Source organism: Aspergillus pseudodeflectus (genome assembly GCF_044049435.1).
Source record: "Aspergillus pseudodeflectus strain CBS 756.74 chromosome Unknown BJX68scaffold_39, whole genome shotgun sequence".
Lineage (NCBI taxonomy): Eukaryota > Fungi > Ascomycota > Eurotiomycetes > Eurotiales > Aspergillaceae > Aspergillus > Aspergillus pseudodeflectus.
The window spans coordinates 245,876-269,686 of NW_027263815.1; the positions used below are offsets into that span (position 1 = coordinate 245,876).

Sequence of the window (23,811 nt, forward strand, 5' to 3'; positions counted from 1 at the left end):
TAAGGGTTTATGCTAATACAAGGCGGTACATAGTCCGTGAACGAAACGAACGCATCCCTGGACTTGAAGCTCGAAAAGCTGCGCGCAATGCCTGGATGCAACCACATCAGTATCGCCAAGTACTCAAGAAGGGAGGATGAGAACTATCAAGCGATTATGCTGGCGATTAAGAAGGTTCTGAGGTCAGCTTCGGCGGAGAAGCCAGCGACAAAGGTTACCAAGGGCCCCTCGCAGGGTAAGCCAGCCGACTGATGACGCATTTCGTCTTCTAAGTTACTCAATAGTCAATATATCCATGACCATCCAACCTTCAATACCCCCGGGGACCAAGAAGCCAGTCAAGGGCTTCTCAGAGGTAGCCGCAAACACGCCTGTCGCTCCTGCAGTTGCTGTCAAGCCGCCAAATCTGCAGGCTCACCGGCAGCTCTCTGCCCCTGTCGTCGCTCGGGACGGGTCAGACCCTGCCCAGTCAATACCCAAGTCGGCGCCATCACCAGCAGAGTTACCGCAGTCTGCACCGTCTGCAGGTTCACTTCCTCAACCGCCGGACCGCAACAAATCGATTACGCGACGACCTTCTCCAACCAGCGTTCTCGTAGGGCCGTCGGAGAGACAACTATCCACGGCCCCGATAGCGGGCAAGGGAAGCATTGCGAGTCAGGAGCTCCCTACGAGCATGCCTGATCAATCAAAACCGCATCTGAAGGAACCAAAACGTCCAAACGACATGTCGGATTCGGTACCACCGGCGAAGCACCAGGAACTGGATCAGGGCGGACTTAAGGGACCTGGACACGTCGGCCCAAAGCAGTCGGTTGGTATTACTTCCCAGGCACTGTCTGGTAGTCGAGAAGGCTCGACCAAGGCAAAAAAAGATCCACAGGTTCCTGTTGCACAAACCACCACGACACGGCGTGAGCTAGACGCAATGCTTCCACAAAAACTTGGACCTGCCGCTGGGCCACCTCCACCAGCTCAAGGCCCGAGTCAGAAGACGACTCCGGGTGCTATCCAAAGTATCCCCACTCATAGCTTTACTACCACTGGCGGACCGGCTTCTATGGGACCTGGCGTTCCTCAACAGGCGTCCACAGGGTCTCGTGAACTACCCACACAGTCGAAACCTCCCCTGGCGTCGCCACCGCAGCAGCCGCCTCTATCATCTCTCGCGGCAGGGGAGAATGTACAACAACCGCAACCCCTCAGAGGCCCGCACGTTCAGAATATTCCGCATCGCACATCTAACGTAGGGCATGGTCCTGCGCATACTGGGCCTGCGGTTGCCAAGGCACCTCAGCAGGTGAAACCGAAGCCTGTACCGCTGACAAGTAGTCCGACACATTCGTCGGGGACGGTCGAGAAGGGCGCTCCGTCGCACACCTCAACCAAGATTCAAGAGCAGAAGGTTACAACAGTTTCATCTAACGTAGTTCACGGGTCAAGCACTGGCCCCGCGGTACCACACCCACCATCGGGGACTCGCCAACCACCCTTCCAGGCAATGCCTCCGCCACAGAACATACACTCAGCATTCTCCGCCGCGACAGGTCAACCCGATAAACCACAAGTACCGCTGAAGATGTCGAGTCCAAAGGGGCCTATCGGTGCTCCAACTGCACCCCATGGCACACCTCAGACCACACCCCTGATTACGAAGCAGGCCCATTCAGAGGCGCGCGACTCTCTCCCTACCGCACAGAAGGCCCCATTACATTCTCCGGCAACAGCACCTCAAGCGCACGTCTCAGGAAGTTTTAACAGTTTCATCCAAAATGTTTCGGTTCATGCGACAAGCCAATCGATTCATACCCAGGTGGATCCCAAAACTAGCCGAGGAAGCCCAGAGCATGGCCACCTTCCATCTAAGCCTTCGCCGATTCCACCACTAAGGTCATCCATCCATGGACCTCCTCCGCCGAACTCAGCTAAACATGGTCCGGCTACTGGAGGATCCCAGGGATACACGGCCTTCAAACCATTTACGGAGACACAAACAACATCGCATATGCCGCCCAAGGGACCTATACCATTTCGCCCAGGACTTGTACAACATTCCCATTCTACATCAGATGTTCTCACGACGTCATCTGTTATGGCTCAAGGACATAGCACAAGCGCCGGTGTACCCACTCATTCAGGGCATAGGCATTCCATAGCTGCATTGCCAAGCATTCTGTCATCGGGACCTACTGCTAGCAAGGGAGTCCCTTCATCTGCTTATGCTCAGCCTCAGCAACCCTCGCCTACCCAGACGCAAAGCAAAACGCCGCCATCGTTATTTCCTGCATCATTGCGCGTCCATGCTAAGCCAGCGCCGTTTGCTCCAAGTATAGCAAAGTCCGTTCCCATGCATTCCGAGTTTGCCCAGACGAGCAGTGCACATATGCCGCCGGCGCAGCCGTCAAGGCCTCCTCCGGGCCCTGCTGCCCCGATGCCGTATTCCGGACCTGCTAAGCCACCATCACGTCCATCCTCGATGTCCGGACCTCCCGGTGGGTTGTTTAGAGGCAAGCACTCGGCGCCGGCACCAAGCGGAGGACCTCTTGCACGCCCACCGATGACCACTGCAGCGACCCATCCGCCATCTGGCCCTCCACATCGTCCTAGCGGAAATGCTCCACCGCGCCCATTCACGCTGTCGGATCCCCCAAGCGTACGTCCGGGTGTGCAGCCTACAGCTGCTATAACAAGCGGCCATTCACCGAGCCGCCCGGCATTGTCGGGCCACTCAAGCCAACCACCATCAGGCCCGCCAGGTCGTCCAACCGGGACTGTGCCGTATCGCCCATTCACCATGTCTGGTCCTCCAGTGGCTGCACCTCCTCCCAAACCACCAGGTCTAGTAGCAGGTCTTGCACCAGGCTCGGAAGGAGCACCAGGTCCCGGCCCATCCGCAAAACCACCATATCGACCATATTCGATCTCCGGACCACCGAGTAATCTTCTGCCTGGCGGAAGAGGCGGACCACCACCGCTACTCACAAGAAAACAACAGCCGCCCTCCCTAATGTCCGGAGCTCCAGTCCCCCGCCCTCCTGCACTTAACGCAGGTCCTCCCAAATCCGCAGTTCCGCCAAATCGCCACTCCATCTCCGGTCCTCCACCACACTCCCTCCCAAAGGGACTCCAGCCTGGCCCGGCGCCTTTGGCTAAACCAGGATTCCTCCGTAATCTCTTTGGAGCCAATCAGCCTGGACCGCCAAAGCCACAACCGTCCAACCCGGCGCAAGGACGGCCACCACTTGGGAAGCCACCACCTCCGCGACCTGGTCCTGGCGGGAGGCCTCCTGGTGCAAAACCACCACCCACGGGTCCTCCTGCAGGCATGAAGCCGGGCGGCCCTCCGAAACCTCCTGGCCCGAAACCAACACCGGGAGGCGGATATCAGCCATATCGCGGTCCACAAGGCCCATCTGGGAAGCCCCCGGGGTCACGTCCAAGTGGCGCGACACCACCACACGCCGGGCCCCCGAAACCCGGTCCCGGAGGTAAGCCCTCAGGGCATCATGGACCGCATCTTGGACCCGCTCATGGGCCCCACCATGGGCCTCACCACGGAGGGCACCACGGTCCTCATCACGGTTCCCACCATGGACCGGATCATGGTCACGGTCCAGGCCACGGCCACGGCTGGTTCGACTGGCTTCATGCGAGTCAGCATCATCCACCTGGTGCAAACGTACTTGTAGATCCCGCGCACCATCCTCCGGAGACGAAGCCCGAAGAGACTAAGCCCCCAGAGACACAACCTGAGGAAACGAAGCCAACAGATACAAAGCCTGAAGGAAGTAAACCACCCGCATCTGGAACCGAAGAGACGAAACCAACAGCAGAAACTAAGCCGGAGGAGACTAAGCCACCAGGATCACCCATCGCAGAGACGAAACCGGAGGATGAAGGTAAGCTAACTGGAACGGAGAGCGGCCCCGGAATACAGGCAACGGAGACGGAATCGGAGGGTGAGAATAAGCCAGAAAAGCCTGGTAGCAACACCGCGGGGGGTGAACAGAAACCTCAAGATGGGAACAATGTCTTAGGAACGGAGACTAGCCCTTCAGAACAAGGCAGTCAACCCACAGCCGCGGAGGGATCACCTTCGAATGACAACAAACCTATCGGCCCATCTGTACCTGGTACTGACACGTGCACAGGCGTGGACCCAACGTCCATCAATACTAGCTCAGGCGGCCCCGGGTCTCAGTATGTCAATCAAGTACCGGTTTCGGTTACAGCAGGACAAGAGAGCACCGCACCAGTAGAGGGAGATAGAAGTCTGCACACGGACACTGCACCTCATTTCACCTTTATCCAGTCTCAGTCACAATCGTTATACAATATGTACGCGCCTTACCAACCGGCCTCAACAGAGCAGGCAATGGCCAGAGAGCCCGAGACATCTCGGTCTTTGACAGATAACACACCGAATCTCGGGGTTGTCCATCCGCAGACAGTTTACAATGCGTATCCAGGATCTGGAGACACACCCCTCCCGGAAAATGCAGGTCAAACCCCAGCTTCCGATACCGCTCCACATTTCGAATTTGTCCAGCCGCAGACTGTTTATAAAGCCTATCCATCCACTTCTTCAGAAGCTCTATCCCAACCGGCATTAGGACCCGGACAACAATATGGATTTGTGCAACCGCAGACGGTTCATGATGCACCCAGCGCTCAAGGGACGCCTGGTTTCCCTAATTTAGACAACCAACATCTCGAAGATCCCCACAGTGTTGTTCCTCCACCATTACGGCCAACGCATACTGCAGTGTTCCCCGACATCAAAGATGCCCGTCCACTGTCTACCTCTGTGTCCGAGGGCAGCTATCATTTTGGCTTCACGGAATCTCAGACGGGGACGCCTGCAGGACCAGAGCAGTCTTTCCTCGGATCGCACCAGACAGCTGGACAAAGTACTTCGGGATATGAACAACCTGGGTCTCAGGGCCAGAATACCACTCGGCCACCGCCTGTATTGCCAATACATACCGCGGTCTTCCCGGACGTCGCCACCATTCCTCCACCGAAAAGCTCTGAGCCTAATTCTAGTCAGGATAGCCTACAATCTTCAGGAACCAGTCATAGTCCTCAGCAGCAAGATAAGAAAGAACCTAACGCGCCAACCGGCCAGCGTACAGGCGGCGCAGGGGATATTGGTCATGATCCCAGTGATGACCCGGCGCAGAAAGCAGATATAGTCGGTGACGAAGGGCCGCGCAACTTCCTAGGGATCTATTATCCTGGGGAACAAGCCGCCGGGCAATCTCTCAAGGCACAGACAGTGGACACCCATGCTGGTCTCGGCGATGGTCTGGGACTACAAAACAAGTCACTAGGGATGGGTCCGTCACAGGCTGATGCAACCCGCGGGGATCCCGCTGCTGGACACCAGTATACAGCCTTTTTCCAGTCCAGTCCGAGCCTTGCGTCGCACGGTATCAACACACCTCAAAATTCATCAACAATACCATATCAAGCTCGCGACATTTCATTCCGGGCTCAGACTACGTCCAGCCCTCTAAACCCGGCTGTTAGCACAACGATTTCTCCACCGGGTGAGGCAGCCACATACTATGACTCCTTCGAGAAGCCGAGCCCATTCCCGGCAACCAATCCTCAACCAACTCAACCACCGTTCCAAGCTTACCAACCCTACACGTCTCAAGCCCAACCTTACCAAGCGCAGTCGCCACAGCCTGCTCCCTACACCCCGTACACACCAAACCAAGAGCAGAAGAAGAGCTCCTCCGGGACAGCGTTGAAGGTTGCCGCTGGGGTCGTGGCCGGTGCTGCCGTGGCAGGTCTTGCTACAGCTGGGATTATGCATGCGTTGAATGATCATGATGACTCGTATGCTGATCCGACTAGTGGTCAGACCGACGCGTCTGCTAGCGCTTTTCCCCGTGACCTGTCAGGTGCTGCACCGGGGCCTCAGGTGGAGACGGCTTCAGTATCTGATCTCGATGATAGCGATGCATACGCTAGCACAGTTGATTCTAGTGACCTTGAAAGCATTGATGCGGGTTCACAAGATGACCTAGAGAGATCCATCCATGCGGAAGCCCAGCACGTTCCCTCTCAGGATGCAGAGCCAAGCAGTGCAGAAACACCGGGAGTTCCATTTGTGGGGGCAACACCCGCTCCGAACCCATTCGATGACAACGAGGACAGTGACCATCACGACCATTCGGTCGATAGCGTCGCGGATAGCAGTGACCTTGACAGCGATGATGGGCACTCCGACATTCAGAGTATTGTGAATATCGACCATCAGCAAGAAAGCGCCCGCGCAGTTGACATCGAGCACGATAGTCATGACCCTTTCCAGGACCCGCAGATGGCTCCGGCAGCAGCTCAATTCACTTATTCCCCTCCCGACGAGGAAGATCACGATTCTCATCATGACAATTCCAGCGTTGTGGATAGTAGCGGGCTAGATACCGATGACGCTCATACAGATGACGGCGAAAGTGAGCATGATGACCTGAGTCGTGACCTGACATTTGACGCCCAGGTCCATGACCATTATGCCGATCACGACAACGCCGGCAATCAGTACTTGGACGAGCCATACTTTGCTCATGCTGACGCTGAGCATCCTGTTGATTCCACGAATGTATCCGATCCAAGCGTATCCAATGAACATGAACATGAACAGGACCATGACGTACCCGACTCAGACGACCAGAGCGTTTCCGATTCCAACTACAGTGGGCACCGAGATATAGATGGTGGGCACAGCGAACCTGGGCAGGGCATTGAGGAACACGGTGACCAGAATTCAGGCCAGCAGTATCATGCAGCTGGGTTTGACGACACCCAGTATGATTCGGACTATGAGCAACATCATCAGCGAGGCACGGAAGACATCGACGAGCAGCATGCGAGTGATGTCCAGCATGATAGTGACGAGCACGTCGAGCATGGGGTCGAGGACAGTGACGCCGGAGATGATAGCGATGAGCACTATGGAGAGACGGGATACCACACGGATTACCCCTATCAGGGTCAGGGCTCGGACCAAGAGCACGATGATGAAGATATTGAAGTTGCGGGCGATGAGCCTCAATCTCAACCCGGCTATTGGCATGGTGATGACGATGAAGTCGTGTCTTCAGGGACTCAGCACCCGAGTGGATATTGGGAAGGAGACGATGATGATGAGGATGAGAACGATGCCAATCAGCATCCGGCTGGACAATGGGAGGGAGACGATGATGACGATGAGGCTGATGAGACAAATGCCAGCCAGTATCCTCAGGGGTATTGGCAGGGAGACGATGGCGAGGAGAATGATGATCATGATGATCATGACAGTGATGATGGCAATGAGGAGGACAGCGACGACAGTGAGGATGGTGAGGATAACGAGGATGAGGTCAACACGACCCAGTATCCACAGGGGTACTGGCAAGGAGACGATGAGGATGAGGATGGTGAGGACGATGACAGCGAGAATGACGTTGAAGCTACCGACGAGGATGAAGGCGAAGATGAAGACGGGGTACCTCAGTCTCCTGCTGGATACTGGCAAGGGAGCGACGAGGACGACGAGAACGAAGATGACAGTGATGATGATGAGAATGACGACGACGTGGATGAGGATGAGGATGAGTCCCACTATCAGAACCAGTACCAACAAGACAGCGACGATGATGAGGATGATGAGGATGACGACGATGACGATGACGACGAAGACGAGGAGCCAGCGAATGCATATCAAACTCAATACTACGATCAGTCTCAGTACCAAGACTACGGTGGCGGCGCTGATGAAGATGATGAGGAGGACGATGACGAGGATGAGGACGAAGACCAGGGCCAGTATCAGCAGTACCAGGCCGACTACTCCCAGGAATATCAGCAGGAGTATCCCCAACAGGAATATGTCCAGCAAGAATACCAACAGGAGTACTACGAGCCGGAACCCGTCTACCAAGAGCAGTACCAAGAGCCGGAGCCCGTGTACCAGCAGGACTACCAACAAGAGTACCAGGCGGAACCAGTCTATCAGCAAGAGTACTACGAGCCGGAACCTGTCTACCAACAAGACTACCAGCAGGAATACCACGAACCAGAGCCTGTGTACCAACAAGAGCCCGTGTATACTGAGGAACAGGCCAACTATGACTATTCGGGCGGGTATGAGGAGGCTGAGTATGACTACGGAGGAGGCTATGATGAGGACGGGTATGATGGGGGCGACTATTACGAGGAGTATTAGATTGCATCATTGGCTTGATTCAATACATCCCTGCATTTGTTTCACCGTTCGATCTATCTATGGTCTATGCGTCTATCTAAAGAAATCATACCATCCCCCTGCATCCACCCGCGAATCTAATCTACCGAATCAACCTATGCACCCACTCCCCCCTCGTCCTCACTGCCCTCTGACTAACCTCGACCCCCGGCGCAAACGTATCAAAAGCATGCCACGCCCCCGGCCAAACATGAAACTCGCAACTAATACCCGCCGCCCATAATCGGCTCACAAACTCCACATCCTCAACACGAAACACATCCGCCTCGCCGACATCCACATACGCCGTCGGTAACCCCTTTAGGTCTTCCACAGTAGCGGATCCGGGGACTGTGTAGATACTCCTATTCTCTCGATTCTTGCCGAGAGCCCAGTCCAGTGCGGTGAGATTATCCTGGGTTCTCCACGGCTGCACGTTGCCGAATTGCGAGATGGATAGACTACTTCCGCTATCCTCGAGCCAGGGGTAGAAGAGCATTTGCGCCAAAATCTTCGGTCCGGATCGGTCGCGCGCGAGGAGACTTACCCCCGCCGCCAGATTCCCGCCCGCGGACCCGCCGCAGAGAATCAGCTTCTCAACATTAAACCCGAGAATTGGATCTAGGGCATGGTTCGCCGTCCAGAGTAGCGCAGCGTAAGAATCCTCCACCTGCGCAGGCTGCGCGTGTTCGGGGCTGAGTCTGTATTCCGGGCTCACGACGAGGACGTTCAATTCCGTTATAAGGTCGAAGAGGGCGTTTAGTCCGTGGAACCGATTCGCTGTGCAGAAGCCGCCGCCGTGGAAGTGCAGGATACATGCTTTTTCGGATGCAGGGGTAGACTGGTGCGACGGGTTTGTGGAGCGCAGGATTGAGACTGGCAACTGGGTTCCGTTGGGGCCTGGTATTGTCGCTTCGGTGTGTGAGATTTTGTCTGAGACGGAAGCTGAAATGGAGGACCAGGTTAGGTGCGCCCGTCGCCGGCGGGTTTTGAGGGCTTCGGGTGTTGCGAGGCTGCTGTTTGGGTCGAATTTCGAGAGCGCGTGGTCCAGGTCTGGGTCGAGGGGAGGTCGCGGGATGCTCATTTTGCTGCTAGGTCGTGGTGGGAGGTCGAAGGAAGGGATTAAGGCGATGCGACTGGATAGACGGGAGTTGTTCAAGAATTGAGGAGGAGGAATTTGGAAATTCGGGGTGAGGGGGAGGGTTTCAAATACCCCGCCGACCCCGTCGGCGATATGGAGCCCTGGATCCATTGATGTTCTTTGCCCCACCGCAAGACGCGATGATCCCGACACTCGAGCCAAATGATGCAATCGTGTATGGCGCATGAGCCACTTAGCCTCGGGATGAGGAATTGAGCTTGCAAATCGAATGAGTTGAATCTTTTTGTAGACTCCGATGCATTTCATGCTTCAGGGGTCTCCACCTTATCGAGTCGAGCAAAATCATCAGGACAAAGCAACACAGTCAACGCCATGCTCCAAAGTACCCCCATCGGGCTCTTCAGTACCTAATAAGAGCAAATTCTGACGACTCGTCATAGGCTCAGCTCGCCAGATAACACATTTCGTCTCCTCGATCTGCTCCACAACATGTTCATCCAAGCATTTAAGCACAGAAGCGAACTTATCTCGCGTGGCCGTGTCATACTCGACCAAATCAGGAACAGTCCACTGGTCGTACAGACGCCCATGCGTACTAAGCATCTGGAAGGCTCCATGGTATCGCAGGAACAGGTAACATAAGTAACACAGGTACTTACTCGTGCCGATGGTCCGTGGTCGCATTTCGACTGTTGATACATTACCGACTTCGGCTTCGGATTCAACTTGTTTTGGGGTGCTTTTGGCAAGCTCGACGACGAGCTGGATTTCAGCGTGGACATGGCACGTGTGAGCCCATGATTCGTATGCGATACAGGTGGGTATGCTCGCGTATGGAGTAAGGTACCGGAGCTCTATGCGTCGGAAGATATGTGGATGCTGGTCCGCCACCGCGACGAGGTCTTCTGCAATTCGCCAATATGCGCCTATCTTTTCGAGCTGTCGAAGGGTCTTGAGTGCCGCGGCGATCTGACGAGTGAGCCCTGCGCTGTCGAGTTTCGATGCGTAATCGCCTATTAGCGGCGATTTGCACCACGTGAACGTTGCTTTCACGAGCTGCTGGAGCGCCTGGGCAGTCTGATCGGCTGAAGTCTCGAAATCCTCATACACTTTACGGACTTCGCGAATATATGATTTGGTTGCTTCCTGGATCCTGCGTTCAGGCTTCCTAGGGTAGATATGCTGAGCCCGGTGTAGGAGATTGTCAAAATCCTGCCATAGAGGCTTCTTGTGTGTCCTCGCCAGATGCCTCGGCTTGATCCATTTTCGTGAACGAAGTCGGCCAAGGAGTTTCTGCTGATGCTGCTGGATGATCGAGCCGAAGATGACCTGAGTGCGGTCAGGCTCCGCAAGATCACGATGGAGCTGCGCGACAACAGAGTCAAGCATTCGCTTGACATTCTCATCGATGACATCCATTCCCGCGACGTGTATTACCAACGTAGGAGACCCCGGAGCGAGCGAGGCCCCAATGTGTTGCGTGAGACAGACGGCGGCCACGCTCTGCGCTCCCTCGGTGACAGCAGCGATGTAGGCGAGGTCATCAGCGACCTGTTTCTCCGTCTTCAGTGACAGTAATTGACTGGAGCTGTCGTATTTGTTATTGCCATCATCCTCTCCTGCGGTCAGGACATCCATCGGTACCGCGTTCGTCTGCTTCTCCAAGGTAACGAGGTGCTCTCTGAACGCATCTTCGGGTACGCGCGACCAGATGGTATCAGGTGGTACGGCAGTCCGGACCGGACGAAGAACGAGCGCAGAAGGTGCAGGTGGCATGAGGAGAGGTGTTGTCTTGGAGGGAAGACCAAATCGGGTCGGGAGCAAAACCTGCGAAAGTTGGCGGCGTTATGATTGGTCAGCAAGTCTGGATAGTTAACTAAGTGGGGTCGGTTCTCAACACAATGGGCACCTGGCAGTCTTGTGTTAGCCAGGTATAGTGCCTTGCAGGTTTGGCCTTGGTGTTTCAATGTTAAATTTCAATTTTAGTCTATGAAACCCCTTGGTCTTTGTATATATTAGCTACTTAAAAGAAAAACGGCAGAAGAACGCAAAACGTCATGTCCAACAAGCTGTTCAGCTAGGCACACATCCAGGCTTCGCATTCGGGCCAGACCACAGAGCTCAGCCTGCCCCAAGTCTGATGGCAAACCATTCGCCGACTTATTTGACAAATGGATATAGAGTTGGGAAGGCACTCTTGATCAACGTAGGGCTCGAGATAAGCTGGTCAGGTTGACCCTCGACAACCCTGATCTTCGCAACCTTGTTTCCTCTAAAACCCCACGTCTCCGCCTCGGGCACCAAGAAAGCATCAACGCAATCAAAGCCAGCTTGCGTAAGCCCAGGCCAGTCGTCGGCAATGTTCCCAGGGCCACCGGTGATCTTATTTCTTATTATCCTTGAGATGGATCCTCACGTATCTCGTTCCCCGGAAAAAGTAGGCCTCGTGGTCTGACCCTGGGACGAGCATGGCGGCATCAATGATATCAAATCTGGCTTCGTGTAGCATTGGGAATTTTTCAGTAATTTTCCAAGGTCCTTCCGTAGGTTTACCGCCATGGCCAACGATGCCAACACGGGTACCGGAGAAGACATAGTCATCCCCAGCGTAATGCAGCCAACATCAACACAATCAAACCTGAGCTGATTGAGCGCTGCATTATCAGCTGAATTGTAGGCAATTCCGGCGCCTCTCGAGGTCATTTGGGGTATATTAACTCCAATATAAGATACGTCTGGTTTCGACTTTGGACGATGTGTCGAAGAACTCCAAAAGCAGCTGCAACATGATGATGTCTTATATTCTGTCGGTAGTCTTCAAGCACGGATTGGCGCCGTCTTGGGGAAGAAGCCTAAGCTTACAGGGCTCACCAGAAGAGTCTCAAACTGGATCGGCTCTTTGGATACCCTGGGAATTGAAAAAATGGGTCTCAGTTGCGACAACTCTATTATATGGGCTGCAGACCCTATCCCGATTAGGATGGTGGAGGGACAACTTCACGCTTACTACCAGTCCTAAGAAGCCATAATTGGAGGTTAGTGCAGGGCAGTTGAATTGTCTAGATTTGCGGAAAAAGTTTGAAGGATATTCTTCTCCCAAGCTGGGTGACTGCGAACGAATTCAAGGTGAACCTGCAGTTCCCAACGTGTACCGGCTACCTCGAGGTTGGCAATGAGATACGGCGTGTTTATTTGGAATCCCCCGGACCCCTGACGGAGCTGATTGCGAACAATTGGGGTACGGCTCAAAGAATTTCTGATCTGGTTGAATCCGCCGCACTGATGTCACAGACCCCGGCGATTTTCGCATACTTCTCAGATGCCGCCTGCGTTTTGACACTCGTTTTACGTGCCTCCCATGATGAAAAAAAGAGGCCAAGTCAAGATGACAGCGGATGCGATCCATCCAGCCGCCAGGTCATATCTGACACGGAAAGGATTCGTCAATGACGAAGATGTCAGACGTAGATGGTACAACGAGGCAAGGATGGTTCTTTTTGGTGTTGGGGAGCTTCGGCACGAGATGGGGTGCTTGTGGAGAAGTTGAGCAGCCCCTGGCGCCTTCCGTTTGCCACGGTTCCGAGGGAGCTTCGGAGCAAACGATGAGTGGACCTGATCGTAGAGGCCTCTTCCATGAAGAAATGTTGGGCCTTGAAAGCAAATGTAACGTGGGAGATCCAAAAATAATTGGTGTTGTTGGAGGGAAAAAAGAAATTGACAAGGACGAGATTCGAACTCTGGGTGATAATTAGAAGACTATTCCAAGAATAACATTGAGACTTGGAGCTTACCGCGAGGTTTCCCACTAGTGCCTAAAACTAGCGCCTTAACCACTCGGCCACCTTGCCGTATAATGCAAATATTTGTCGTCTTCTGGATCGCAAAGGAAGACAGAAACGTGAGGACCTGAAGTTTTGAGGAAGAAAAAAAGGTTTGACAAGGACGAGATTCGAACTCTGGGTGATTATTAGATTACTGATTGTAGAAGAATCTTTAAGTCGGAACTTACCGCGAGGTTTCCCACTAGTGCCTAAAACTAGCGCCTTAACCACTCGGCCACCTTGCCTTATGATGCAAAATGATCTTCCTTTTAGGACCTACTGATAGTGAATACCTGCCAGGTTGTGCATGCATTAGCATATTATGACCTGCTATTCTTGTCTTGACTGGGAACTGTTTTGTAGGACATGATATGACATAGATTACTGAACGTAGGACTTCTACAGAATGGTATAGTCAAGGCAATGTTATTCGCACTCCTATAAGAGGCCCAAACTATATATTGCCACCAAGGAGCCCTTGCATTTTCTTAGGATGAGTGCGCTGTGTCCTGTACCCCGCAAGATCGCCCGGTTCTCTATCACAATCGAGCTACTGACGTATTTCGCTTTAGATTTCTCCAAGTCCAGTCGCGCCTGGCCCACCAGATTCGCATTCGCCCAGTTCTTCAGATTCTGCACGTTCATGACATCCATCGCAGCTTGACCTTGAGATTCGTAAAGGCAACAAGCTGCTGCAGATCCGACCAGCGGGCGGCAATCTTCTTAGTATCCTCAAACGCATTCGCTTTCTTCATTCACAACCAGGGAATCTCGCGATCGCACGGGTCCTCGCTCTTATAGACGCACGCCCACCACCTCAGATAATCATAGCAGCGCTGGTCCTGCCCAACCCGCAGCATCAGACCAGGGATGATGGAATGGAGCTGCTCAAAGTCGTCCCGATCCAGCCGTCCCCATCTCAACGTACTCCTCCATCTGCAGCGTAACAGGCGCTTTCGTCCTCATCGCGCCATAGGCCTTTCCCAAGGCCAGTCGCGCTTCATATAGTACCCATACTCCTCGAAAGAGCCGGACCGCCCAATCCACATCTCGAAGGCGCGCCCAGCCCATTCGTCGTCACTAATAGCGCGGACGCGTCGCTCCTCTTCTTCAATTTTGCGACGGAGGTTGGTGATAGTGGCAGGGCGTCATATGCAAATCGCGTCCCAGGGCTTTGTGTTCGGTGCTGCAGTAGAACATCACGTTGCACTCCTCACACAGGGTTCTTGCGTCGCGGCCGCCGTAGTATCCGCACTCGTCGGTAAGTGGTGGAGCGACGGGCATTTGCGCATGGGGAAGTATGGAAGTAATTAGTATAGTGCAAGTGAATTGTTTAGGTCCAGTGTTGGAAATGAAGGCGAGGCGCGTGTTGGGAAGAATTGTTGTGGTGGGACATCGCGAGTGTTCGTCGCGTGGCTTTAGCTTTGCGAACGAATTCTAACTTTTGTATGCGACGGTCAGCAACACTACTACTTGGAACTCACTTTGAAATGTGTAGTAGGTGTTCATATTTCGGAGAGCTGCAAGTAGGGGGGATATATTCCAAAGGAAAGGAGTTTTTTTCCAAGCGTCTTGAATCTCAATGTTGTTGTGATGACGACGGGAGAGGGGTTGGTCGTAGAATGGGCAATATATATATCTGCGCACAGATAACAAAATCCTACGAAAAAGTCTCGCCGCTTGCCTACTTGGGAAACAGGAGAACAACCGGGATTACGTGCAGGAAAGAAGCACATAAGTGGAGACAGAATCTTGTGTGTGTAGATTTATATCTGTCGCGGTTACATAGGGGCAGTACGTGACAGTGGAACACAAAGATCGTTCAACTCATCCCGTAGGGCCAGCCATAGACCCCCGACGTCAACAAAAGCCCTGACTTGATATCATCGGCCTTTTCCTTGAGCTGCGGGACGTCCCAATTCGCCCAGACGTGCCTGCCGTTGAGGAACGACCCTTCAGGGCTTGTCAGCCACACCATGAAATCTCCAGGAAGTTCCGCTATCACGAGTTAGTCGCTGACACGATTAAAGTAGTGTGCAAGGAGCTTACCCTTGTCGACAGGAAGGTCCTTCGGATCTGTCCCAAATTTCCTTAGGACAGGCGTGTCGACCATACCAGGGTGCAGCGCCGCGGCAAAAACACTCGGGTTCTCAGCGGCGAGGAATTCGATGACTTTGATGAGCGCTAGCTTCGAGGCAAAGTAGGACGATGCACCAATCATTGCGGAGGGAGGGAAAACAAGCGGGCCTGAGGTAAGCCCGACTATCGCGGCACGCTTGGGGTTTGCAGTTGGAAGGAAGACCTTCGACGTGATCATCGTGCCCTTCACGTTTGTCTCGAAACTGCGCCACCACTCATCCGTGTCGGCATCCTTCAGTGTGTTCTTGGCGGAGAGATAGCCAGCGGCTAGGATTAGAACGTCCCATGCTCCGACGGTAGCGGCGACAGTATGCAGGCCCTGCTCATCTGTCACAGCAACGGAATGCACTGTACTCGAGCAGGAGAGTGCTTTTTGGGTTTCTTGAAGCTTTGCCTCATCACGACCGAGGAGAACAATCTTGCTGGCGCCGGCGCGGTCGAATGAGATGGCGGTTGCGCGACCAACTCCGCCGCTCTGAGGATTGTTAGAAATGACCTAGACTGGCGATGGGACTCTTACAGCTCCAGTGATGATTACAGTCTTGCCCGCTGCGCTGAGCTCAGGGCGCGTCGGTGAGATGTCCGCGTAGGATTCATTGTGCCAGACAGTTGTGAAAGAGGGAAAAGGAGGCTGCATGATGATATAACCGGTTCGTGTCAGACTTAGATTTCTCGATTTGGCGCATAACAATGGCTTTATGGTACGCCGCGGGCGGCCGTCGCATCCGACCCCACAGCTGAACTAATACGCTGGCTTCGCTTCTGAATTCAAGGCTGACGGCCTGACTCGGACTTGATTATGCTGTACCCACTGCGCCATTCCTTCCTGAATTTCCTGGAAACTCGTCAGCTCGCGAACAATGGCGGAATGAAATCCGCTGGCCTGGGCCCCAAAGCTCCAGCCTCACTAGCCTCTGTGAGATTGACCCGAGACACGACGGACTGTGAGTGGACGATTGAAGCACTGCCTCCCTGCATGTGTTTGGACGACACTTCATAGTATTCGCACCGTGCACCAAAACTGCGTATCAACGTGAAATGTAAATGTGTTTCATGGTGTTGAGTTAGAGACTTGGAAGGTTGACAAGGCCACGACCAGTGTTGCTTGCTGACGCTATACCAGAAACAGAAATCGCAAAGGCGCACCTGGGTCCGCCACGTGATTCGAGCGATGTCGGCTGGACTGAGCAGCTCCAACTCATTCATCGCTCATCCTCCTCCGCAAGTTATCTCTGTGTAACCTGTGTAACGCTGACCCTCCGCCCTACGCTGGAAATGTCCTTCGAGGACCTCGAGCGTGCCTTTGGTGCAGACTTTCCAGACCCCACGCTTTCCGGCGGGGATTTCGGCGAAGCTCTGCGGGGCACCGAGACCGACCCGTTGCAATTCGACTTTGACTCGATTTTCTCGCCCCTAGAGTCGCCTATTCGTCCCGAAACGGCAACGTCAGATGGCGCAGTGCATTTAATCGACGATGAAAGGTCCGGTTCAGGCTGCGAGCCCTCTGTGGGACCTGTGAAGATGAGTCGGGCGGCGGTGCAGATCTTGAAGCAATGGTTCGACCAGCACGCGGACAATCCATACCCAAAGAAGCACGAGAAAGCTGCTCTTGTCGAAAGGACGGGATTGAGCCTCACACAGGTGTCGACCTGGTTTGCGAATGCTCGGAGACGGCAGAAGTATCGGTCGGCGCGAGGGAGTGGTGGACTAACACTGCAGCGGCGCGATTCACTGGAGATATTCAACACCGAGAGGGACAATGGAATGATGAATCCGCTTGAACGATGGAGAAATTCACCCCCAGAGGCGGAGGCCGCGTCGCTCGACGATATCATGAGCGCCGTGGTCAAAAGCAGAAGATGCGACTATGAGCCTGGGGTGTCCCCGCGATCTACTCCGAATGATTCTCGGTCAATCGCCTCCTCGAATCGTTCGGGATCCGGCATTTCCAGCTCACCATCATCTGCTCAGAGCTTCGGATCGCATAGTTCGAACGGCTCATTTACCCGTTTCTACGCCACTGAGCCACGGCGGCGGCGACGTCGAGGCAAACCAACCGCTGTCCGGGCAAAAGGCGGAGAGGGAAGGCCTTTTCAGTGCACATTCTGTACAGACACGTTTCGTACAAAGTATGATTGGACACGGCACGAGAAGACGCTGCATCTATCTTTGGAAAGCTACACATGCTGCCCAAGCGGACCAACATATACCGGACCAGACTCGATCACGCGTTGTGTGTTCTGCGACCTTATTAACCCTCCAGACACCCATCTCGAATCGCACGCCTACAGTCTCTGTCAAGCCAAGCCCATTGTTCTTCGCACCTTCTACAGGAAAGATCATCTTGTGCAACATCTGCGCCTCGTGCACTCTGTCAGTCGATTTATACCACTAATGGAAAGCTGGAAGTCGCAGGTCGACCAAGTGGAATCGAGATGCGGAATCTGCTCGCAGACATTCGAACTGTGGTCAGAGAGAACTGAACATCTAGCACAGCACTTTCGCGAAGGCGCAACCATGAGAGACTGGCAAGGACACCGCGGCTTGGAACCGGCGGTGGCACTGGCCGTCGAAAATGCCATGCCACCATATCTCATTGGGATGGAATCGGCGACAATGGACCCGTTTAGTGCAACCCGCACAGCCAACGCCCACTGGAGCTTTAGAGGGAGCGTAGATCAACCGGATGCGCTACCAGGCGCAGCAAAACCAACTCCATCTGAATACTTTACTGCTCAGCTTACGGAGCGCATTCGTCGAGCACAAGAGGCCAATGAAACGATCACTGATGATTTGATACACACTGAAGCGCGGCAGATCCTCTACGGTGATGACGATCCCTGGAACCAAACACCGGCCGATAACGCCGAGTGGTTGAGGTTGTTTAAGCTCGGTCTAGGGCTCTTTCCTGAAGACCCACCGGCCAACGAATGGTTCCCTGGACCGTATGCGCGTGAAGAAACGGACTTTTTCCTTCCTTGGTCGGCTGAGGTCTGGAAACCCTGGGCTGGTCCGGGTGCACAACCATCGACAGCGAATGCTTCCGAGGCGTTGATGGCTTGGCCGTGGCACAGCCCTGAGGCACTCGCAGATTTTAGAAGATTCTGTACGCAGGTCTTTTCTTCGGGCGCTCAGGAAGACATGATAGATCTCGACAGCCGGGTCCTGGGACCGAGGGTTCTAACCAATTACGAAATCCAAGAAGGCGCTGCAGGGATTTATACAGATCAATGACGAGCGTTTTAGTAACTATTACGACCGAGATTGCATAATAGCGATATCTCAATTCTCAGCTTGCGCCCAATACAGCTGCCTGCATTTGGGGGCCATACCGCTGGTTTCCGACTGGTTCATATCGTATGCGCTGCCATCATTGACTTACGCAAATCCTCACTTACTGCGCGAGGGCTTATTGCTTTCTGAACCTGATCTTCATAGTTGGACCTGAGTTATCCGGCTATTCGTCCATAAGAAGCATAGCGCGCGCTCCTTCAGCCCCATGCGCTCCGCCGATGGCCTGATGGGCCCACATGGTCGGACAGCGGGGTCGATGACTCTATATGATCTTGGCCCCAATGTTCTTGATTGATCAGAAGGGAACATGGAATGGTTCCGCGTCCCTTGACTATACACGGGCAAATGAATCAAAAGGTGCCCGTGCAGGTCGATACATCTCTCAGCTGGACAACCCCTTTGTGTCCCCCAACCCGTTGCTGATATTTCTCAACTTCGACTCCTTCATTTTCCGCGAACGACAATTCTCTTCCCGCAAATTGGAGATGACAGACCCTCTTCCTGCCTCAGCAGACTACATCATCGTTGGTGGCGGCACATCGGGCCTGGTACTCGCGGCGCGGCTGTCTGAAAACCCCGACCTGCAAATAGTTGTCCTGGAAGCCGGGCCTGATCGAACGTCGGACCCCCGAGTATCAGACTCAAGCGCGTGGCCTACTCTTCCAGGCACAGATCTGGACTGGCAGACGAAGACTGTTCCACAGGTACATTCATTCCCGACTGCCGTTCTTCTACCTCAGTACTAATGATTTGGTAGCCCGGATTGAACAATCGAGAGACCACTCATCCCGCAGGGAAGCTCCTCGGGGGCTCGTCAGCCATAAACGGACTATTCTGGACGCCTCCATCACCCGCTGGAATCGACGCCTGGGCGAGGCTCGGAAACCCAAAATGGACATGGGAGTCGCTCAAGCCATATCTTGAGAAATCCGTCACCTTGCCCGCAGCTGAAGGTGAGAGAGAAGGAGGCCCGATCAAAGTTGCCTACACGTCGCTCCTTGAGGAAGGGAAAAATAAGCCGCTCGCCCAGGCATGGGAAGATGCCCATCAGGTAAACGGATTTGAGCCGCAGAAGTCCTTTCTAGCCGGAACGGGAACAGGATCTGTGGGAACCAGGCCCTGTACTATGACGCTTGATCCTGTCACTGGTCTGAGGAGTAGCTCTGATTCGACATATGGTCTCATCGCAAAGGAAAGGCAGAATGTGAGGATTGTGACCGAGGCAAATGTGCGAAAAGTTTTGTTTGCGACGCAGGAGAGTGGTAATCTGCAGGCTACTGGTGTCGGAGTTGACATTCGAAGTGCAACGCGTACAGTCCACGCTACAAAAGAGGTGATCTTAGCTGTCGGGGCGCTTCATACGCCAAAGATATTGGAGCTCTCGGGAGTTGGTGATCCGAAAAGACTGGAGCACTTGGGTGTTGATGTTGTTCTTGAGCAGCAAGGTGTCGGCGAAGGCCTGCAGAACCATATCATGGCTGTGCTCCCCTTTTCGTTGAAGGAGACCACACAAGCTGCGAGTGTGCCACCTGGGGCCCAGGCGTTCTCATTCACGCGACCACAGCAGAATGATCTCAAAAACATGCTGGCCCAGTATGCAGGATCCAGCAATCGCGAAGCTGTCACCAGATCCCTCATCGAACAGGCAAACGAAGCCTCAGAGTTCAACATCCTTGGCACATACCCCGGCAACTTTGGTGCTCTCGCCGCCATTCTCTCCTACCCCCTTTCCCGAGGAAGCGTACACATCTCTTCCAACAACCCAGAAGAGCACCCAGCAATCGACCCGCAATACTTCTCGCACCCCCTCGATATTGAGCTCCTCGCCCGTCAGGTCCAGTCATCACAGAAACTTCTGTCTTCCCCACACTTTGCACCGCTCGTCCAGGCACCAGAAACAACGGATCTGGCCACAATTAAGACTCAACTCCGCGAGTCCCTTGGGGCCCCGGCTCACCACGCCTGCGGAACAGCTGCTATGCTCCCGCGGGAAGCTGGTGGCGTCGTTGATCAGGATTTGAAGGTATACGGCACGACGAATCTTAGGATCGTAGACGCGAGTATCTTCCCATTGATCCCATCCGGAAATCCGATCTCGACGGTCTATGCAGTTGCTGAGCGCGCGGCGGATATTGTTCTTGGGAAGGCGGAGTAAGCGATTGATTTCACTGTGTAATAGATTAGTTGACGTATAAAATAACCTAATAGCTTGTTTTATGAATACATATGAATTTTCTGACTAATGTCTTGAGTAGTACACTATCTGAACAAATCTACCTACCTGCGATTCTCGAGATAGATGATTGAAGTTCATCCCCTCGGTAGCCACCAGCCAGACTGCATTGTCCAGTCTGGATGCAGCTGCAGGAAGACCAGACTGGAAAGAGAGCTACCCTACATAGGATATGCGTTCCATTTCCAGCCCCTCACCTCGTTTATAGTTGCTAATTGTTACAGATTCCGTCTTCCTATTAGGTTGCTCGGCTTGATAATATTACGGTGACGCTCCAGGAGCTACTCTTGCCTAGAATTGGCATGCCTTTTGGAACTTTCGACCTCGGCGTTCATATCAGTCATCTGAAGATGACACCTCACGCAAGTCTTACCAGACTTTGACGCGAAAATGCTGCCATCCTCGGATATGGTTTGGATGCCCAACAGCCGACCAGAACTTCCCAAAGCTTCAATGAACCTTAGTACTTGACTGCGTGGCAAACCTGACAAGCCAAGTCTATTCCAGGACCGCCAAATTCCGGTCTTGAGTCACTTCCCTCCGTCTCAACGATTTCCCCTAGTCTTCGACATTCATTTAGTATCTCACCTCACGCCACGGAGTACAACGGGAACGACTCAACCAGACCCCTTTCGCTAATCAGGATTGCCGAGGCGGTGCGCGCGGTCATGATGCAACGCAGGCTCCCCGCGTCCAATCGCAAAAGATATGCATGGATTTCCTCTCCGGAAGAGCAACAAAGATATCGAGGATCCCTCGGTGGTAGGCTTCGCCAAAGAAGGACGGATAAATCGCCGGCCGGAGATATCCCACACGAAAAGCATGTGGTGAAGAGCGTGCTAAAAAGCCCGGTACATTCTGCTCTCAAATCACCCGGCCTCGACCGCGTGGATCCGTTCTTACTCCATTCTTTTCCCATACTCACGATGCTTAGCTTTCTCGCTGTAGCCACTCTCTGTATCTCGCACGGTTTCGCTGAGTTGATCGTGCCTGACCCTACCTTCAAAGACCTCGCTCCTGTTCCTCGTCATGTATGGGCCGACTCGCTTGCTAATCGCGCAGATGCCACTGCCTCTGTTGACCTGGCGGATTACGAGAAGTTCATCTGGGCTTCGAGTGAGAGTACGTCTTTGCAATGCTATACAGCGGCAACTTAGCGGAGGAAGACGCTAACAGGAAAGCAGTACCGGGAGAAAAACCTGTACTCGTAAGCATGATCGCTTACTCAAAGCAAAACGAGAAGATCATCGACATGGACCGGTTCTCTTTTGCGCTGGATTCGACGACAAGCTGCACCGCGGAAGACTTTTCACTTCGCTTCAAGCACCGTCTCATATACGAGGCTGCAAAGGCCGCGTGGGACTGGGTCAACTACAACGACCTGCGCTCATTTGTGATTGTTCCTAGCTGGGAAGGGTGCGGTGGTGACCGTTCGCATGATCCCTGGGTTGTGACAAAGGCCGAATTTGACAACAGGGAGACCAAGATAGCTCTCGATGCGAGTCCGAGTACGTGGAAGAAAGTGATAAGCACCTTTGTGCTTGATTTTGGTAAAGGTACTTTTGAGCAGGGTTACAACAAGCGCAATTCCTTCCCCGACCTGGATGGGAGCTTTATGCTCGATGTCAGCGCGAGCTTTCCAGAGGAGATCCTAATCTGGGAGGATAAATCGGGCTTTCCAAATGCTAGGCTGCGCGCGAATTGCACGGACTGCAGTACGGAGGGCATATTAGCTCTAATGGGGCATGTGGAAGGTAGCCTCGGCGGGACAGGCGTCGAGATCGACAAGCTAGAGCTCTCTGTCAAGCCACAGGGCGTCAAGACCCGCCTTGGAGTAAGCCTGGAGCTTGACGGAGATGTGGACTTCCGCGATTCTAGCCAGCCATCAGGAGAGGCCACCCTACTTGATTATCCCGTTTCTGGATGGAGGATTCCTGGTGTATTCCAGTTTGGCCCGTCTTTCAAGATCAACGCCGGATATGTGATTGTCTACATCAGTGGTACCGCGAACTTTACTACAGGAGTCACAGCAGAAATCCCGGACACCGCTATTGCGGACTTGGACTTGAGAGCAGCGAGTTCCGGTCAGTTTTTCGGGTGGACACCGGGCATTGAGGTGAACTCATTGGCGCTAAATGCGCAGATCGATGCACAGACACGTCTGTATACTGAGATCGTTGCTACCGTTAGTCTAACTGTTTTGGGTACGTTTTACCTATCCTATCAGGAACGTGTGTGGGGGAGCTGATTAGCGAGTACAGAGGACAACGGCTTCGGAGTCGACCTCTCGCTCAAGGTCCCTCAGCTGACACTGACCACCTCCGGTGGTGTTGGTAGGTAGCCCTACCCTGCCCATTTCCCCCGCTTTTCGAACCCAGCTAACCTTCTCAAGACGCAAGCGGCTTCTGTGAGCCCGGCGGCGGCGAGTTCGGGGTTAAGATCGACTCGACCGTCGGGGCCAACCTTGTCCTCGAAGGGTGGGGCGAGGTTGTCGGCCAACGCGTACCCCTCGCCAACGCTACGCTCCTCGATGCCCCGGACCTCTTTATCTTTCCACGAGTCTGCGAGGCTTTTGCAACTTCTTCAGAGGGCTATCCTCTCGCTGAGTAAGCCCAAATGTAGGGACGAGGGTATTCACCACAGCAGTCGAATCCCCAAACACAAAGGGAGGTCGAGCAGTTCTAGAAACAGAGGACATATTGCACCATCTGTAACCTCAGTGGTCACTTAGTGACCGTGGATACAGTCTGTCCTGATAACTTGCTTTCTGGGAATATGATTGTTTAAGCTGCAACACCCTTTGCACTATCGTGGTGATACCTAGTGATGATCATGTGTGGTAAGCGCGCTCGGACAGCGGATTGGCTCCTCTTCCCGCCAGCGCTACTTCCGTGGAACTATCAAGGAGCCCCTTGTAGTCTAAAGCACTGTAAACGTCACGAAAGCAGTGGACTCCAGCTGAAAGCTCGTCATGAAGCCCAAA

The 23,811-nt window shown here is 53.8% G+C and overlaps 10 protein-coding genes and 2 non-coding genes across 12 annotated transcripts; 4 read left to right on the top strand and 8 right to left on the bottom strand.

Moving 5' to 3' along the window:
- Positions 1-3,411: 3,411 nt before the first annotated feature.
- Positions 3,412-4,570, bottom strand: BJX68DRAFT_242594 (uncharacterized protein). The gene has a single exon (XM_071041011.1). It carries the CDS (start codon positions 3,871-3,873, stop codon positions 3,661-3,663), a length of 213 nt encoding a protein of 70 aa, XP_070896398.1. The 5' UTR covers positions 3,874-4,570; the 3' UTR covers positions 3,412-3,660.
- A 2,336-nt stretch (positions 4,571-6,906) lies between these two features.
- Positions 6,907-8,391, bottom strand: BJX68DRAFT_242596 (uncharacterized protein). The gene has a single exon (XM_071041012.1). It carries the CDS (start codon positions 8,229-8,231, stop codon positions 7,467-7,469), a length of 765 nt encoding a protein of 254 aa, XP_070896399.1. The 5' UTR covers positions 8,232-8,391; the 3' UTR covers positions 6,907-7,466.
- BJX68DRAFT_257008 (alpha/beta hydrolase) lies at positions 8,343-9,323 on the bottom strand (the record flags this gene model as incomplete). Its single annotated transcript, XM_071043271.1, has 1 exon — positions 8,343-9,323. One exon carries the CDS (start codon positions 9,321-9,323, stop codon positions 8,343-8,345), a length of 981 nt encoding a protein of 326 aa, XP_070896400.1.
- A 223-nt stretch (positions 9,324-9,546) lies between these two features.
- BJX68DRAFT_138306 (nucleic acid/nucleotide deaminase domain-containing protein) lies at positions 9,547-11,120 on the bottom strand (the record flags this gene model as incomplete). The annotated part of the gene is made up of 1 exon (XM_071036421.1): positions 9,547-11,120. One exon carries the CDS (start codon positions 11,115-11,117, stop codon positions 9,687-9,689), a length of 1,431 nt encoding a protein of 476 aa, XP_070896401.1. The 3' UTR covers positions 9,547-9,686.
- A 1,430-nt stretch (positions 11,121-12,550) lies between these two features.
- BJX68DRAFT_242599 (uncharacterized protein) lies at positions 12,551-13,039 on the top strand. The gene has a single exon (XM_071041013.1). The coding sequence runs from the start codon at positions 12,700-12,702 to the stop codon at positions 12,886-12,888; it is 189 nt and encodes a 62-aa protein (XP_070896402.1). The 5' UTR covers positions 12,551-12,699; the 3' UTR covers positions 12,889-13,039.
- Positions 13,040-13,056: 17 nt separating this feature from the next.
- Positions 13,057-13,189, bottom strand: BJX68DRAFT_t125. Its single transcript has one exon. It is a non-coding gene; the product is annotated as a tRNA-Leu (tRNA).
- An 86-nt stretch (positions 13,190-13,275) lies between these two features.
- Positions 13,276-13,407, bottom strand: BJX68DRAFT_t124. The gene has a single exon. It is a non-coding gene; the product is annotated as a tRNA-Leu (tRNA).
- A 773-nt stretch (positions 13,408-14,180) lies between these two features.
- Positions 14,181-14,778, bottom strand: BJX68DRAFT_242600 (uncharacterized protein). The gene has a single exon (XM_071041014.1). The coding sequence runs from the start codon at positions 14,444-14,446 to the stop codon at positions 14,273-14,275; it is 174 nt and encodes a 57-aa protein (XP_070896403.1). The 5' UTR covers positions 14,447-14,778; the 3' UTR covers positions 14,181-14,272.
- Positions 14,779-14,805: 27 nt separating this feature from the next.
- Positions 14,806-16,371, bottom strand: BJX68DRAFT_138315 (SDR family NAD(P)-dependent oxidoreductase). The gene is made up of 3 exons (XM_071036422.1): positions 15,822-16,371; positions 15,212-15,776; positions 14,806-15,160 (listed from the first exon to the last, which is right to left on the bottom strand). The coding sequence occupies exons 1-3, from the start codon at positions 15,936-15,938 to the stop codon at positions 14,985-14,987; spliced, it is 858 nt and encodes a 285-aa protein (XP_070896404.1). The 5' UTR covers positions 15,939-16,371; the 3' UTR covers positions 14,806-14,984.
- A 451-nt stretch (positions 16,372-16,822) lies between these two features.
- BJX68DRAFT_257010 (uncharacterized protein) lies at positions 16,823-18,381 on the top strand (the record flags this gene model as incomplete). Its single annotated transcript, XM_071043272.1, has 2 exons — positions 16,823-18,246; positions 18,336-18,381. 2 exons carry the CDS (start codon positions 16,823-16,825, stop codon positions 18,379-18,381), a joined length of 1,470 nt encoding a protein of 489 aa, XP_070896405.1.
- A 317-nt stretch (positions 18,382-18,698) lies between these two features.
- On the top strand, positions 18,699-20,810 carry BJX68DRAFT_138332 (GMC family oxidoreductase). Its single transcript, XM_071036423.1, has 2 exons — positions 18,699-19,299; positions 19,353-20,810. The coding sequence occupies exons 1-2, from the start codon at positions 18,862-18,864 to the stop codon at positions 20,748-20,750; spliced, it is 1,836 nt and encodes a 611-aa protein (XP_070896406.1). The 5' UTR covers positions 18,699-18,861; the 3' UTR covers positions 20,751-20,810.
- Positions 20,811-21,754: 944 nt separating this feature from the next.
- BJX68DRAFT_269474 (uncharacterized protein) lies at positions 21,755-23,438 on the top strand (the record flags this gene model as incomplete). Its single annotated transcript, XM_071046362.1, has 4 exons — positions 21,755-21,950; positions 22,013-23,032; positions 23,090-23,161; positions 23,221-23,438. The coding sequence occupies 4 exons, from the start codon at positions 21,755-21,757 to the stop codon at positions 23,436-23,438; spliced, it is 1,506 nt and encodes a 501-aa protein (XP_070896407.1).
- Positions 23,439-23,811: the final 373 nt, after the last annotated feature.